This window comes from Equus quagga, chromosome 12 (assembly GCF_021613505.1).
Source record: "Equus quagga isolate Etosha38 chromosome 12, UCLA_HA_Equagga_1.0, whole genome shotgun sequence".
NCBI classification, from domain to species: Eukaryota; Metazoa; Chordata; class Mammalia; order Perissodactyla; family Equidae; genus Equus; species Equus quagga.
This window is the reverse complement of record NC_060278.1, coordinates 36,369,811-36,388,238: the sequence shown is the minus strand read 5'-3', so window position 1 is coordinate 36,388,238 and position 18,428 is coordinate 36,369,811. Positions and strand designations below refer to the sequence as shown.

General features: G+C 39.4%; 1 protein-coding gene across 1 annotated transcript in view; it reads left to right on the top strand.

Moving 5' to 3' along the window:
- FMN2 (formin 2) overlaps positions 1-4,728 on the top strand; it is a 343,222-nt gene extending 338,494 nt beyond the window's left edge. The window contains exons 17-18 of the mRNA XM_046679366.1: positions 1,530-1,611; positions 3,198-4,728. Of these exons, the coding sequence (XP_046535322.1) occupies positions 1,530-1,611; positions 3,198-3,224 (109 nt within the window). The 3' untranslated portion in view covers positions 3,225-4,728. The remainder of the gene's footprint in view (positions 1-1,529; positions 1,612-3,197) is intronic.
- The last annotated feature ends 13,700 nt before the right edge of the window (positions 4,729-18,428 follow it).

Below are 18,428 nucleotides of genomic sequence, written 5' to 3'. Positions count from 1 at the left end.
AGGGGATCTGCTGGATTTTGGCTAAGTGCTAAAAAAAATTTCCTTAATTCCCTGTCCAAATACTTCAACTTAAATTTACTGGCAGCTATTTCAGAGGAAGATGGGAACTCTGCAGTCCTCGGTTTGTTATAGAGAAAATGTTTTTGTCTTCAAATGTTTGGAGGAAGGATTAAAGGCAATTTATGGCTTGGGTGGAAAGTAGTAAGAGTGGAAACAATGGAGCGTCTTCTAAATTGTCATCATTTTCTGGAATTAATAACAATATCAACCCAGCAGGCCTTTATGTCCAGAAGGAATTACTTTGATTTGTCCTGCTTTAAGGTAAAGTGTCACATCAATCTTGTACCTGCGGTTCTGGATTATTTGTTTGATTCTATTGTTTAAAAACAGGGATTCATTCAGTCACATAGACGATGAATTCTATCATTAGAGCTTTTGCCACTGAGCTGAACAAATATGTTTATAATTCATTTCTTTCAGGAAACAGGCTTCAAGATCTACAGAGAAAGTCTTTCATTGAGACGTCATGGCCTTTTTAGTTTCTCCTGAAATAGTCCGTTTTTAATTCCCAAGGAAAATCACGATACTGAAAAATAAATTAACCTGCTAGGTTATTTTCCTTCTTATGGCACCCCTTTTTAATAGATCCCAGTTTACAGATTTCTTACTGTTTGTTTAATGAAAACACTTATATGTAACTTTTTATAGTACTTTACAATTTATAAAGAACTTTTTAAATGAATTTTTTTATTTTTACAGTAACTGTGTAGTAATGCTATTAGATAATGTTGGGCCTTTTTATAATTCGCGAGACTATACGGGTCAGTGATGTGAGGGCTTCACTCGGTGTCAAAGGGCAGAGCCAGGACTTACAGCCGAGCTTCTCCCCGAACACCCTCCTCTTTGAACCGCCCCTCTGGTGACTGCAGTCTGCTGTTTGGAGTATGAGTTTAAAACGAAATCCTAGAAGTGTTGAAACGTTATCATGGCTCACTCTCTGTTTTCCATTTTCAATTAAATGATTGGTTCCCATGCTTGATGAGGCTCAGTTTTGTAAAAGCTGCCCCAATGCTCATTGTAAATGACTCTCGCACATGGGCAAGTATGATGGGGACAAGTGCATCTGAAGTTATTTTAAGTAAGCATATGAGTTTTTATCTGATACCGTTTGTTTAATTATTTTAATGCTTCTGATTTATGTAATGGAGCCAATCTCGGTACCCTCGCCTGAAAATGAGAGCTATTTCTTTACTTTATTGTCTGTAAGACTCCTTTAATATAGGATGCAATGTGTACACAAAAATATTAATGTGTTTGTATCCTATTCCATTCGACATCCTTTGCTCCCAAGTTAGGAACCCCTGGATGAATTAGCCTCTAGCCTCTGTGTTTTAAATCCAATGTCGGATAACGTTCCTGTGTATGTCATCTTATTTTCTCCAAGAATACAGATCCTTGAGTTGGCTGTAAAGTGGATTGCAATGATCTAGTAAGTCTTTGTTTAAATACATGTGTCTTCTCCCCCCCAGAGTAAGAGAAGCCGAAGAGGTGTGTAGGCAGAAGAAGGGAAAATCACTTTATAAGATAAAACCAAGGCATGACTCCGGAATTGTGAGTATTTAACTTTTGCTTTTTTTAACTTGTGATTTTCTTTGGCTTTTAAACACTGTTTTCACTATATATAGAAACTCATATAATAATAAGTTAATAAATTTCCTCTTAAGTTTGAATAAATAATGAGCTCTGACTTAAAGAATCTCCTCGTCCTTATGCCTTTAATCAAGCCCCAAAGGCTAAGAGAGTCTCGGTATTCAGCATTTGAAGCTTAAGAATCAAGATAAATCTACAAAGGAAATGCATATGTGGACGGTGTGTGGGGGGAGCTGGGACCACCTTCACTTTCTTCGCTGCACGCAATCACAGCACTGGGCTGCCTGTGAGCCCGGAGGGGCCGTGACAGCTGGATTAGCACACCGGGATCTAAAACACAATGGGAAACGCCAAGCGTGGTGCTGGCCTTTGCTCAGACCAGGGGGCTCAGACCTGCTTTGTACCCACAAATGTTTCTACAGAGGTGGCTGTTACAGCTGTCAGCCAATAGACTGAGTTTAACAAGCTAATCTAAGTTTCTTCTTTGCCTACTTCGTCCTTTAAAATAAAAGGCCCAAGTTGTGCACCTTGGGAGGGAAGGGCTTGGTGAAGATAGCAGGTTTTCCCTTGTGATACTGTCAATGTTTTGATCAATGATTTGAGAGATTATTGCTTGGTGCCACAGAGTAAGTAAATGCTGCTGTTTTAAATGAAAAGTTGAGTTGTGCCTTCAAATAGGAGCATTTTGAATTCAATGTCTAATATTATCTAAATGGAAAAGATATTAAAATAACCCAAATGGGGATATGATTAAACAGCCCTATTTAGAAAAAGTTAGGCATTACATCTCCAGTTAAAAGATATTTTTGGGGCTGGCCCAGTGCATAGTAGTTAAGTTCATGCACTCCACTTCTGCGCCTGGGGTTTGCAGATTTGGATCCCAGGCATGGACTTACACACTGCTCATTAAGACATGCTGTGGCAGCGTCACATATGTAAAGTAGAGGAAGATTGGCATAGATGTTAACTCAGGGCCAATCTTCCTCACCAAAAAAAAAATAAAAGGGATATTTTCCCTTCAGTTTCTCTGTATCAAAATTAATCCTATCAAATGACAAGTATTCTATTACGGTTTAGTTTATTTTCTGTCTTTTTGATTAAAGTACGATCTTAAAGGAGTATTGGATGAGGACAAATAATTATTTATTAGTTAACCTCAATCATGCTATTTTAAGGATGGAAGAGAGTTAAATCACATTAACCATGAAATGAAGCAGCCAGTTCAGTTTTCATATTTATATATTTGTGCTCAGCACGGGAAACGAGAAAAGTGAGTTGGCACCCTTTCACATCGATTAGAAGCTAACTTTTAAAAAGCTTTTTTTTTCCTAAAAAATATTTGATGATTTGTCTTGGAGAAAATTCTAAAAGATAGAGCAGATTCTACTTATTTTCTTTTTTCCTTTACAAGCTGGTAGATCTTTAACATTTTCCCAAAGAATTGGATCCAAACAAGGGAAAGATCTTGTGTGGGCTATTCTAAATTCCATCCCTTTTTAAAAGTTCTTCTTTCTAACTGTAACTTTTATCTGGTACTTTTATTTTAGAAAGCAAAAATAAGCATGAAAACCTGAACAGTGAAAAGCAGAACGAAAACGAGTCCCTGCAGCCACTTCCACAACATTCAGCTGACCTGAGGGCAGGGAGGAACCTGCACCGTTTTGATCGTCTTTCTTCTTGACCTCTTGCATAATCTTTGTGTTTTCTGGACAGTTCACTGACGGTTGAATTTTACTGTACATTCATATAAAAATGCAAAAGCAGTAGACCAGTGGAGAATTTAACACCTTTTCTTTTTTGTCAAGTTTATGGTATTATACCAATAGACCAAAACAGCATGTTGTAAGAGGCAGTATCTGCATTCATTCTGAACATGCTACACATTAACCTGAAATTTACTTTTGTGGGACATTCCCTCTCACAGCAGAACACCTCCCATTCCACTGACAACCAGTGCTCCCCATCACTGCGTTTAGACTTATGGTTACAATGTTATTTCTAGTGAATTGTTTGTATCAGTTTCATGTCTACAATATAAATTTTCTATTTTAAAATTTAAGTACCATTTATATCTCATAATCAAGGCTTTCCCAACTGTTGGGTTGCTCTCCATAACTATATATTTGTGAAAGAAGATAATCATTTTTTTACTCAAGTCAGATAATCAATAGAAAAAAATACAGCAGAAGGAAAACCCTTCCCTATAAATCATTTCATATAGGCAGGAGCCAGAGTTTTAAGTTTAATGAAGGCTTTCATCAGACTTCGTTCTTTGAGAACAGAATTGCAGCAAAAGTAAATTGAACTAAAGATTTTCCACTCTATAGCATTTACCATTGCCCTTCACAAAGAAAACATGACTCAATATTTTGAAGGAATTTAAATAAATGATGCTCATAAAATTGCCAAACATGACTAATTATTGGCAAAAAAAATGATAATAATGAGGTTTTGGATGGATTGGAATCTCTCTGGAACCTCTTCATTAAACATACCTGCCTGAGTGTTGTGACATGGCTGGGGTTGGCTTGATGTGTTACGGCAGGTGATTCAAAGCTGTAAAATGAGTATGTCGTGATTCAGTGTCTCAAGGAGGCTAGGAAAGCATTTTATTTTACTTTACTTTGAGGGAGGAAAAGTGTATCTCTCACTCTTTCTGAGAGTTCTTTAAAGTCAGCTCATGATGCATTGCGATGGTTCTGTCTAACATTAATGGCTTGTTTTTTTGATTCTTTTAATGATATTTGTTGGGAGTTATGGTTGTGGACACAAAGGAGAATTTATTGCTATTGAAAACCAATTATGGAAAGCAACTTAAAATTTTAGAACATGTTCTGAATCATAACTTCGTTTGTATTTATGTAAAATATGGTCTCTTACCTTTTAATTTGTAGTTTAAGTGCAAAGGAACAGTAGTGGTTTTTTAGTTGTTGTTTTGTAGTTTTCCTGTCCCCTTCAGGCTCTTCAATGTGTATATTACCATCCTTCAATGAAATAATAGGGCATTTAACAAAGATCGCTATGTGCAATACTGTATTTAGTGTTTCTATTTCAATTTTTCTAGGATGTTAATTTATATGAAAATAAAATGAATAATAAAAGAGTTTTATGCCTATTGTTTGCATATTGCCTAAGGATACTTGCAAAATGCAGCCATCATACTTTACACTGGGGGGAAGTAAGTTAGATTCTCCGCATTTGAAGATTTTTTAAAGTTCTTATTTCAGACTTAACAGTTGTTAACAGTAAATACTTAACTATTTGATGAATGCTTATTTTTAGAGGTAATCATTCTGCTACATCAAAACATTTTGGAAAAAGGTTGAAATTTTCCTTATGCAATTTTAAGGAAGAAGTATTTTCCACTTATGAACACCAATATATTAATATTTGAGAAATCCTTTTTCCAAAAGTTAGAAATTAGGTGCAAAAATTCATTTGATACAGATTAAGTAGGGGAGGGCTTGGGGCTTCATTTTCTTCCTAGCACTTATCACTGCCTGTTGCTAGCGTATAGTTACGTGGTTTTAGTGTATGGTCTGCCACCCACTCAAATTTAAATCCAGAAAGATAAAGGCTTTTTTCCCTCAGTTCTAAATCTGTAACATTAAATGCAGTATGTGGTACTCAGTAAAGATTGATTGATGTAGTGACTAAATAAATGAGAGGAAGAGAAAGGAGAAGTTCCAGAGAGAAGGGGAATGAAGGATCCATAATGTGTGCTGGACGCCCAGTTGGATGTTTCTATTAGATGGAGGATATTGATCAGGAACTCATGAGAGAGCTTCAATTCTGGACATTTTGATGTAAGAACCATCTGCATTCAGGAGGTAGTTGAAATCAAGTAGATTGTTGGAATTGCCTAGGAAATCAGGAATAGATTAAAAAAAGAAAACTAATTGAGGTCAGGTTAAACCAGTGTTTAAAAGAGAAAAAGAAATAGGTCATAAAAGAAACCTCAGGAAGATTAACCAAGGAATTAAAAGCTGAGAACCACAGAGAAGTAAAATTGCAGAAGTCAAAGTAAACAGCACTTCAAGAAGAGACTCTCCCCACTGACACCTCCCTATTGCCCTTCAAACATAATACGTGTAAATAATAAATGGAATACACTATATGGAATGGAGTGATTTATTCAGTTTTCTATTTAAAACTCTGCTTTGGGGAGCAATGTAGAAAAGAGCTAACTATAAACTCTGAACAAAATATGAAAGCAACCAGTTGGAGGCTCTGGACAATGAACAAAGGAGGCAGATTCTGCGGTGGGGGAAGTTGAACTTGTAAGACAAGAGTGGCCTGGCTTCAGTGATGGTGCTGCACGAGACAGCCAGCATCTGCCAGACCAGCCAGAAGACAGGGGGACAATATCTTTAAAGTCCTGGCAGGGGAGAGACCCTGTCAACTAGAATTCTGTATCCTATGAAAAGATACTTCAAGAGTGAAGGTGAAATAAAGACATTTGCATGTATAAGAAAACAACGATATTTGGCACCAGCACACCTGTACTGCAGGAGTGTTAAAGAAAGTGCTTCACGTTGAAGGGACATGAAAGCAAAGGAAAACGTGTATCTTCAGGAAGGAATACTAAGTACCGGAAGTAGTAAATGCCTAGGAGAATATAAAAAACTAGTGATTTTGCTTTTAATTTCTTTTAAACGCTGACCGTTTAAAGCAAAAAATATACAGCATTTGTCTTGAAGAGTTTATAACATGTAAATTAATACATAAGGCAATTATAAAGGATGGCGCGGGGGGGGAAGAACTTGCAAGATTTCTGCATTTTACATGAAGTGGGACAATATTAACTCCAACAGGCTGTGCAAAGTGAAGGATGTAAACTCTGACAGTGCATGTTAGAACCATGAGTGCAGCCACTAAAAAGCGATGGAAAGAAGTATAACTAAAAAGCCAGTAGATGCATTAACATGGAATTCAAAGTGTACTCGAATAGTTCAAAAGAGGACAGGAAAGGAGGATCAGGGACAACAAAATTAGAAGGGACAAAGGACAAACAGCAAGATGGTAGTCGTAAACAAAACCTTTTCAATAATTACATATAAATGGGCTAAACACTGTAAAAGGCAGATTATGGTGTCTGCTAAAAACACTTTAGTTAGAAAGACACAAGTAGTCATAAATGCATGTGTGTTGATAACAGCTTTGAAATTAATGAAGTGAAATTTGATCGAATTAAGGAAGAAATAATTCCATAATCATAGTTGGAGGTTTTAACACTCCTTTCCTACCTACTAAGAGAACAATAGAGAACAAACCAGTAATGAGGGAGGGAGAGAGGAATCTCCCTACAGGGTAATGCGAACTAATCATGCTCCATTTTGGGAGGGAAACCAAACCAAGCTCACTACCACGGATGTGGGGCTTACCTACCAGGGAAAGTCAACTGAAAACAGCTTCAGTGGCTGCCAGTGGAGATGCTAACAAAGCAGCATGTGGTGGCAAGAGAAAGCCCAGTGGAGCAAACAGGCCAGCTAACTTGATGGCGCAAGTCTACATCTGCAATGTCTCCAATGCCACTGCCACACAGGAGCCCGGTGCCACCAAAAAAGCCTGGTTCTGGACTGGGAATGGATGGAAAGGGCAGAAAATGACTAGATATAAAGAGGTAAGAGGAGAAAGTGTGAGCACCCTCCCGAGGTGGGTCTGCAAACCAGCTTTCCTAAAGCACGAGGAAAATTGGCAATAAGAAAGAATAAATGGACCCAATAAACAGAAGTGAACTCACCTTCAAAGATGCAACCAGAGGGCAAAATTTAAATGACGTAATAATAATTATCTTTAGCACCTGCAAAGAATTTGAAATATATAGTCATTGAAATAGAAAAAATTATGTAAGTGCATAATTCTAGATAGACACAAATTAAGAGACAATTAGTGATTTGGAAGGTGGTGCTAAGGAATTCACTGACGTCATATCACAGAGAAAGTATTTTTAAATGTGTAAGAGAAATTACAAGAGTTACAGGATAGGCTGAGAGACTCCAACTTGAGAAGCATCCCATAGGGAGAAACTAAAGGAAATGGCAGAGACAGTGGATTGAAGAAACAGTGGCTGAGAATTTCTAAAATCAGAAAGACATGAATCATCTGCTTAAAAATGCAAAATAAGTGCCAGGCAGGATAAATACCAATAAATTTGAACCTAGAAAAGTCAAAGTGAATCTCTAGCTAGATAAAGAGAAATTTTCAAAACCTGCAGAAAGAAAGTGTCACCAACTAATTGCCCTGAGGAACTTAAGGGTGGGTTCAGAAGAATTTAACTATTTTTCCAAATTTTTTTCCCTTATGTTGAGGAGATGCAATCACCAACCACCCTGAACCAGACCAGGCCTCCACAGGAGCTACACCTATCTCCTTTGTCTTATTTTGAATGCTAAGATCTCTCCAGAAGGAGCTTAGGCCTTGTTACCGTAACCTGCAGCGTATGCGGAAGCATGGTTCCACCTGAGCCTGCGCAAGAGAATGCCTGCTTCTCCCTTTTGACTATTCATTCCCCATCCAAAATAAATGTCCCTGTTTCCCTTTGTTTGGGGACACCATGACTCTGGAAATGATTCCGCATGGTCTCCCATTTGCTGTAAATACACCGTACTTTGTGTGACAACTACTTCTGGTGGAGGGAACCCACTTTGGTTTCTGTAACATAAGGTCACATCACCTACAATGGAATGATGATAATACTGAGTGCAGATTTGTCTTCAGCAACAAGTATGTGAGCAAATAGTAAGTCGTATCTTCAGATTGTGTAAGGAAAAGCAGTGAATCGAGACCACTATACCCAGCTGAAGCATCATTCACATGGAAGGGGAGATGAATATTTTCAGACATATAAAAACTAAGAGTTTGCTACATAAACACCTTACAGAAAGGTCTGCTAAAGGGTATATTTCAGCAAGGGAAAAACCTGGAGACAGTGAAGGGTTCGGATATAAGAAATCACAGAGAGCACAGAAATTGGTGAGACAAACCAACTCAAGATTGTGAACAATGACAACTATGCCTAATGTTTGTGTTTACAAAGGGAGCTAAAATGTTAGGTAATAACAAGATGGCTGGGAGAAATTCAGGGGATAATTCAAGCATGCTAAGGACCTTGCCTTAGTCTACTCACTCATTTAATTCACAAAATGTGTATAGAGTGGTTAATATGTGCCAGAAACTGTTGTAGGCTTGGGGAGTAATGGACAAGCAGAAAAATGTTCAGTCCTCATGGAACTTACATTCCAGTGAGGGCAACAAACAAAAAATTATGTAAAATAGCGTCAGATGCTATGATATTTTAAGGAGGGTGACCAAAAATTTATTCTTCAAACCAGAATATCTTTCAGAGAGAAAGTATTATGCCAAGAAAACCTCCATAAGCCAGTATCATCCCCGTGCAAATGCTGGTCACCCTATGTACATGTGCTGTGTAAGCTTTAGGTGCTATGATGAAAAAATCATGGGGAGAAGACCATGATATTGATTAGGTTTAGACTTTGTTACAAAAATATGAAATAAATATGTTAAAATTTTCGGGATATTCTTTAAAAGAATAGAAATAATTTAAAACGAGGGAATTTTTAAAAAGTATCAATTCAACTAAAGGCCAGAAAGGTAAGAAAAAACAAAGTATGGTAAAAAGAGAAATGACTGTGGATGGTAGACAGGAGGACTTGGGGAAGGAATTGTTGCTAACAGGCTCTAGAAACCCTGTGCAACCATTGCTCGTGTTACGCCAGCTTGTCATTATCATTTCCACTTCCCAGCCAATTAGTGAACTCAGACCTTTGGAGGTTGTATTTTTTGGGTTTTGTTTCCCATGAAATATGTCTTCAATTATATAATCAAAAGCAATAGGAAGAAGTTTAATGTTTTAAAATGGTGTGATAAAGGGAGCATTTACCCCTTCTCCTCTCAGAAATCATCCCCAAGCAAAAGGGAGCAAAAATGCAAACTACATCTTTGATTAAAATTAGAGGTATCGAAAACCCAAACCACAAAATATATGGAAGATCTTCCAACTGTGTGGGTGTGGGAGGAGGCTGAGAGAGGATGCTCGTGGAGGCACATCTCAGAAAAAGCCAGCAAAGTTCATTCACTTCACCAAGGTGAGGTCATAGCCTTAGTTGTGACCTCCCAAAGCCTGCGTTTGCAATAATGGACCTCAGTACACCAATTGGTATTAGCAGCTTCCCCGTATGTGGTTTATGTTTTTAGAAGCAGAGAAGAGGCCTAAATGAGAAATTGGACAGACAAGTTGGATTTGCAAAAAGACGTCTATCAATAAAACAAGGGTGAGGAAAAGGACTCTGATCTGGGATAGTAAAGGCTAAGGCAAGTTTTGCTGTCCACCATGCTTCATAATGAAGTATCTCCTAGCTTGAAACACAGCCCTAACCTCTCCCCAACACACGCCACCTGCAAATAGCTGGTGAGCCTAACAGCGCTACCAAACCAACAAAGATTATTCAACAGAGTACTTTAGACCAACGCATTTATGAAGACCACTGCAAAAATGCCAAGCAAAATGTTTTCAAACACCAGAAGGACCGTGAAGAAGTGGGGTTTATTCTCGAATGCCAGGATGATCATATATATATATGGCCTTGCATATTATACTATGTGTGTATGTAAAAATAACAATCATCTGTGGAGAAAAATTAACATGATTTCCTCCAACTGCTAAAAAATCATTCAAGCAATTCAGCATCATTTTTGATGGAAAAAGTCTGAATGACATGAGTAGGTCCTTAAATGATGAAATACCTCAAGGCAAAGTCAGCCTGGAGCATAATGGGAGCATTAGAAATGTTCCCATTAAAAATAGGGACAAGAGGGGCCGACCTGGTGGTGCAGCAGTTAAGTTCACATGTTCTGCTTCTCGGCGGCCCGGGGTTCGCCGGTTCGGATCCTGGGTGTGGACATGGCACCGCTTGGCAAAAGCCATGCTGTGGTAGCCATCCCATGTATAAAGCAGAAGAAGATGGGCGTGCATGTTAGCTCAGGGCCAGACTTCCTCAGCAAAAAGAGGAGGACTAGCAGTAGTTAGCTCAGGGCTAATCTTCCTCAAAAAAAAAAAAATAGGGACGAGACCAGGATATCTACTTTCACCTTTGCTATTTATCACTCTTCTGACAGTGAAAGAAAAAAACTTAAAGATATAAAATTGAAAGAGAGGAGGTAAAATAATTTTTATTTGCTGTTTATTAGATTATATACCTGGAAAATAATCAAAAAATCACTAGCCATGATAGCAGAATGTGGTAAATTAACTAGGCAAAAGATTCACATACAGAAATCAAGAAATTTGATATGTACAAACAGTGTCGAAACGATACCACTTTAGGTAGTAACCAAAAAAGATGAAGCTTGGAATGAATACAGTAGGAAATGTGTAAGATCTATATGAAAATAAGTGAGACACAAAAAATAGGCATATCACCTACAATGTCAGTACTCCCTAAATGAGTCTATAAGTTTAATGCAACGCAGATAGAAATACCAACAGAATAGGTGTTTTGGGGGTGTGCAGGGTGTGAGAACTGCAGAAGCTGACTTTAAAGTTAAAACATAAAAATAAACGAACAAGAACAGCCATGAACATTTTGGGGACAAAAAGGGCTGTGAAAAGAGAAACTGGCCCAACTGTGTTTTAAATGTATTAGAAAGTGACAATAAGTATTTGTAATAGCAAAATGTTGGAAACTTCTGAATAATAAGGTCATATGCAGGCTTTTAAAAAGAAAGAATGCACTTTTAAAAAAAGAAAGCACTTTATGTACTGATACAGAAGATGTACAACATTTTGAGGGGAAAAATCCATTTAAAAGCTTATATCTTTGCCATTTTTGTGCGAACAAAATCAGGAAGGAAAACAATGTGTATAAGGCACTCCCCTTTATGTAAGAATGAGGATGATGTGATTACTGAATCCAGAAATTAATGTGCCTAGAATATCCCGAGACATTCACAGGAAACTGCTAGTATTAGTTGCTTCTGGAGAAGAGAAACTGGTGGGCCACAGGGTAGGTGAAAGAGAGATTTTTTTCACTGTTTTTTCCTTTGGTTCTTTTGGATTTTGCACAATGTGAAAAATAAGTCAATATAGAAATATGCTCTAATTAACTTTTTCGAATGTATCGCATTTTAAATATCAAATGACACCTGTCTGGTCAGTTCTGTTGAATCAAGGAGACAATAAGCTCTGGGAAGTTTACGATGTTTGCACATGACTATAGCAACTCTATCAGATATCCTCGCCAAAGAAGATCAGGAAAATTCTCACACTAGACCACTGTGGAGATTCGTTAGGCTGGGGAATCAACCCTGTTTCTCTATTGCAGGAAGGAAAAAAAAAAGTCAGGGTGGTCTGTAGACCACTGGGCACATTTTCTCCTATGGTGGTCTGATTGTTACAGTAACACTGGGCTTTTGATTTCACAATGGCCCATTTTAGTAATTTTATGCAAAACCCCCTTTCACCTCAATTTTGGAGTTACTTCATATTGCCTTCGTTGACTTTACGTTAATGTTTCTAATTTATGTCTATAATCTTATCATATAATGTAAAGTTTTCCAGAGATTAATATCATTTTTTAATCCATGCAGTGGATCACAGGACCAACCCACACCTTACAGGCTAATCAACAATGAGATTATTCTGTTGGGTTTAGACTTTTGGAGTCAGAAACTGGCAATATGCTTATACTATGTTATAGTAAACCATATTATAATGGGATTCAATTAATCTAAGTTGGGCCCCATAATACTTGATATTTCATATCCATATATTTCATGATATAAATACTGTCTGTAACTTGTCCACATATCCTTTACTTAGGGAGCTCATTTTTTCAAAGAATGAGAATCAAGAATTTTAATATTTAGCTTACAGAATTCCAGGACACATCCAGAAATAGACCTCATCAACAGAGTGCCTTCTAGTTCATGGAAAAATAGACGTGTGGTGCCTATCGTAATACAAGTTGTATATTTTTTGGCTCCTCAAATAAAACAAAAATTTTAAAAAATATATACCACCACAAAAACAAAAACAGAAAGCAAGAAACTACAGATGTAAATATTTAGATAACTCTCAAACCTTTTTGCTAGACTTTCAAACATAAAATTTAAAGTTTCCAGCCTTGATTAGACACCCAATTCATAATTTGGTATCCAGTATCTCCTCCCCACACATTAACAATTGCATCCTCTTACAGAGCTATGGTCTTGTTAGATGAAGAATGTCCCGGCAGCAGAATTTTAAAGATGGAGGTGGGGGTTAGGAAGACATACTGTGTGCCTGGTTAGTAAACACACTCTCCTTCCCTTCAGGAATTGGAACTGGAGGTGCAGTTCAGGCCATCCGTGCATCATCAGAAGTGGCACTGCTCAAAGAGTAGAGAGGCGCAGGAAGAGGGAAGTGTTAGGGGTATAACCACGGGCCCACTAGGACCAGTTCAAGTGACCCCATCTTATCAACAGAGTAATTAAGAGTGGTTTTTCAGGATCTGAGAGTCCCCCCCTTGTCCAGCTCAGGCTGGTTGAGACCACCAACCCATCAACTGGACCTGCGCAAATGGCCAATAAGTGACCCTTTTGACATCAAAGGGCTGAGAACTCAACTCTCAGTTCATGCTAACGCCGCCATTTTGTGAACATGCGTCCTATGAAGAGCCAAGAAGCTTGACTACACATGCGCAGATCATCAGTTACCTCACTTCTCCTTACCTCCAATCATCCATCGTGTCCACGCTTTAGACCACTCTGCCCCTTTGTCCTATAAATTTTGCCCCAAGCCCTACATCAAGGAGACAGATCTAAGAGCATATGCTTCCTGTCTCCTTGCAGATTGATCTCACAATAAAGCTCTTTTCTTTTCCCAAAAGCTGACGCCGTAATAATTGGGGTTTTTTATGCACATTGAGTAGTAGGACCTCATCTTTGTGAGGTAACAGAGGCACTGTGTAGGACAAGAGGGATGTCAATGAGATGAAGGATAATAAGGCCCCACTTTTTATGTCAGGCAATGAGCAGACATTGCCTAAAGAATGTGACTCGTTTCCTCTTCTTTCTCTTCTTTTTAAGGAGTATCACCTAAGGTTACTTTGCCCTCCATTCCCTCATTCGCCCTCTCTTGTTAGAAGTCTCATCTGTGTTCGTGGATTTGGTCATGATCTTTTTGCTTCTCTGTCAGATTCTCCAGGTCTAGCTTCTCACCAAATTCCAGTCCTATTTCTTCAAAGGGGACAGTTTTATTTAGATTACTCAACTATAACTGCAGACCCACATCTATAAAAGTCTACATCACCACCTTCTAGTACCAGATCCTCATTTCGTTGGGCGCCCCATCTCTTACACTAACATACTCCTCTTTAGTCCCCATTTCTGCAAATATTTCACATATTTGTCTCTTCCTTTCAGATCCAATTCTGTTACCTTGTCTGGCCCTAATCTTCAATCTAAGTTCTTGCAAGTGCCACTGAACTGACCTGTGTGGATATGGATTCTGTTCTCTCCAATCATCTTGCATAATGTGACTAGAATAATCCTCCATCAAATTTGTCAGCGATTTTCTATTTCTTATAAATCAAGTGGATCATCCTTTGCCTCTCTTTCAAGGTCACCTCTATTCTTTACTCTCTGTCTCCTCCCTCCTCCCACACTCCACTTCCCCAACCCCTAATACACATGATAAGGTGACTATTATAGTGCTCTGCCCAGATACCCTCTTCAGGGCCAATGCAACCATCTCAGCGCACCTCCTGACCCAGCTGAAAATATCAGTTGCTGATGACTCACAGCTTGGTCCCTCAGCAAGAGTTTCCCTTAGTGGAGGAAAATGCGTGCCCCCTCCTGGGGATGGCCTGAAGCCAGTGGTTGGCTGATGTGGGAGACAAAGGCCTGTCCTCCTTGCTTCAGTTTGGGACAACTCTACTACATCATCCCAGCTCCAGAACTCCCCATAGGATCAGATGAGGCCTCAAGTGCAACAAGTTTGCTTTTTCTGCTGCACCATCCTGTTTTCCTCACTTTCTTAAAAGTCTGTGTTCTGAGGTCACTCCCCAATAAACCTTCGGTATATAAGTCTTCGTCTCAGAGTTTGGGAAACCAATCTAAGATATGCAGTTCCAGGAGTGGTCCAAGGAAGTATACTCTAAAACAGGACTTGGAGATGGATCACTCACTGGCCAGTTGCCAAGGATGGCCCGTGGCATGCTGGAACAGTGCCCTGCTGATATTTTTCCCAGGGATAAACTGAGATGGGATGCTGGTGGGGGGACTCCTGGCTGGTGCGATTCTTTGGTGCTTAAGAGTTATGAGGGACCACGTGACTATAAGGGCTTGGGATTTGGGTACCAACTTCCAGGTGGCATTGATTTGTTAAAGAGATTAAAAAAAGACTCAGAGTGATTGATGACCAATTCAGTCAGAATATGAATACCATAGGGTCTCTGGCAGCATTTAATTAAGCCCTAGACTCCTGCAGTCAGGCAGACCTCAATCGTAGTAGTGCTGTTTCAGAGAAATTTGAATTCTTAGCTCCAGCAAGTCTTCTGTGACAGTGGTTAAGGTTCTAATAGAGAAAGAGCGAAACCCCTAAAATTGATATGTGAATATCTGGGGAGATGTAGTTGAGAATCTCAAACTTCCCAATCTCCCTGAACCTGACAGGCCTGTTGTTAAGCGCCCACCCCTACTGGGGATGTGCTGGGCCAGCCAACAAAGGAGGGTGAAGTTGCTGCAGGAGCCAGGAAAGTCAGCATGGGATTATGTCCTGAGGGTGCCGGATCAAGGAGGGGGAGCACAACACTAAGTTGGATCTCCCCATGGGAGCGCTCTCCCAGGATTCAGGACTTAACATTGTGGCAAATCCCCCAAGGATGGGATAATAAGGTGCTGGCACGATTTGTGGAGGATCACAAAAGCTCTGATCCATGGTCAATGAAATAGAAATGCAGGAACTTCCCTGGTGGATGGTGGAGGAAAGGATCCATGGGCTCAGAGAAGTGGTTCACCAGCCAACAATAATCCCAGGAAAGTCTCTGTTTACCAAAGCGATCATGCATGTGCTTGTGATGGGGCAGCAGCGGTACTCAGAAGCTCAGCCATGACCATTGTCTGTAGCCCAGGGCTAACAGTAGGAGGAGATGGTGTTGCAAAACTAGGCTCCCTGACGGACTGAGAATAGCAAGATCTCAAAATAAGATAAGCCCGGCGCCAGTGCTTAGCTTCCAGAAGCAACGTGGGCACAACTGTTGCAAGAAGTGATGGGATTGGAGTAGCATCCAGAGGGTCCCAACTTGGAGATGGTTAATAGAACATAGTGTTCCTGGAGGCAAGATGCATGGGTTGCCAATAAAGGTACTGCTTAATTTATATAGTCAAAAGAGATGAATGATGGATGATAAGAGGCAGAGGGTAGTCTCATTAAAAATCACAATCCCTTGCTTGGTTTCCAGATTAGACTTGGAACCCATTTGCTGAAGGAGAGGCTGATTCTTTATGAGTAAAGACCCTGTGATATGAGGGCAGATATATTCATTTGTTATTCCCCTAGTACTTAATCAAGGAACTTAGGACTATTTATTCAGGTAAATGTGCTGTGGAGAAAAGAGGAATACTCAGAATTTGAGGATTATTGCTTTGGGTCTGAATTGATGCTGATATCTGGAGACCCAATAAACCATCATGACTTCTATTAAAGTGGAGTTATATGAAAGCCACCAGAGTCCTAGCCAAGGTCTGGCTCTCACAGGGCCCACTGGTCCATGGACCAAGCTGGTGTTCCTTTTCCTCATCACCAAATGCATAATTGAAAGGGAGACTCTTAGTAGTTTGAAGAAGCCTCACATTGATTCCTTGACTTCTTGAGTAAGAGCTATTGTAGTGGGGAAGGACAAGTAGAAGTTTCGGAAGCTTCCTAGTCCAGCAAAAAGAGTAAATCAAAAACAATGCTGAATTCCAGAGGGAATGGGGAAATTAGTGAAAATTTCAAAGACTTTAATATTTAGTATCCTCATGTATTTCACCAGGCCAGCCCCTCAGAAATCAAATGGAACATGGCAGGCAGTAGGGCAGTAGCCCTGGTGGCAGCTCCTGTGCTCAGTGTGGTTTCCTTGTTAGAGCAGATTAAAACAGCCTGCACCACTTGATCTAGCAAATGTCTTTTTTGCCATACCTATCGAGAAGGAGAACCAGATGCCATTGGCTTTCCCATGGGATGAACAACGGTTACGTTCATTTTTTGGCCTTGCTCCCAAATCTATGTACGTCCTTACACCCTTTGTCAAAATATAATCTGAAGTGACCCGGTTCTTATGGACATTCCATAAAACATCATAATGGTCGACTATATGACTGACCTCATGTAATAGGACCATATCAGAGATACGGGGCAAGTATGTTGGAGGGCTTGATTGGTATGCCATCTACATACCAAACTCTAAGATTATGTACTATAAATCTTAGCAAATAGGCGATAAACCTTACAAAGATTCAGAAGACTTCTGATTCCAGACAAGATGGATTAGACACATTCTCCCTGTTCCTTCCACTGATGACTCTGAAATATATATATCTCAAACATAAAAAGGCTCTAAAAGGTGGAGAAAAGGCAGACCAGGTCAGAAAACTTCAGGATTCAAGTAACGATATGGCAGTGAGTTCCCTGGCATTTTTTTTTTCTTTCATGTATCCTAGACTGATTACTAGAGAAGCCAGCAACACAGAAATGTCAATGGATACAAACAGCAACAAAAACTGCACGATTCCCCATATTTCCCTTTTGATAAAGGGCATCAGCTGCCTGCTGTGTTTGAGAAGTAGTGGCAGTGGGATTGGGTGAAGACGGTGGCAGGATGGGGAGTTAAGAAGGACTCAGAAGACAACCTGATCATCAACAAATTTTAATTCTACTATTTACGATTTGGTCTTATTGGTTATCTCCCATGCAGATATTAATAATCAGTGGTGATAGGTCAACCACCAAACGAGCTTTCTAAACTCTAAGTTGTTCATTGAATAGCAAAAATTCATTTTCATTGACTTTATAAACTAAAAATCAATCAGTCAACTTCAGAAACAAGTGAATTGGAATATCTTGGTCTCATTTAAGGGCAGTATTTATCTGTCCCACTTAATAAACTAAAATGAATTATTTATTATTAAGTTTAATCTCTTGGAAATCCATACAGTGAATCAACCATACGCAATTTATTGTTTTTATTTTTTATTGGTAATTGAGTTTCTTGAATGATAGGTAAGTCAATTAGTGGAAAAATGGAGACACTGTGAAACTAAGAAGTATTTAAATTAAGAAATGTTGAAACTCGTGAAAAGTGAATGTGAAAATGGACAAAACTCAGGACAAATTCTGGCTTGTAGAAACAAGTGATGTACTGGCTGCTCCAGGGAAGACGAGATCTACAGCAGACGTCTCTTTGCAGCATTTTCTCAAGGTTTCCTCATTCGATATCTCTCATTCAGAGAGCACAGTAAGAACAGGTTCAGAATTCTGTCTTCAGCCGCTGGGGGATCTGTTAAGACACTTGGAAACTCCCCAAGACCAGGATTGAGAGCCATCCCCACCACCTCTGCTCCTTGCGTGCCTGATTCTGATTCTCTTTGAAGATGCCAGGCCCCAAAGGAGATGGTGCAATGTAGGCTAGGGGTTGAACTCACCATGGCTGGACAAAAGCACTCTGAACGCACAATGTTCCTTCACTGCCCTCTGAAACAAGTTCAGAATTCCATTTTCATGGCACATCACACCAGGA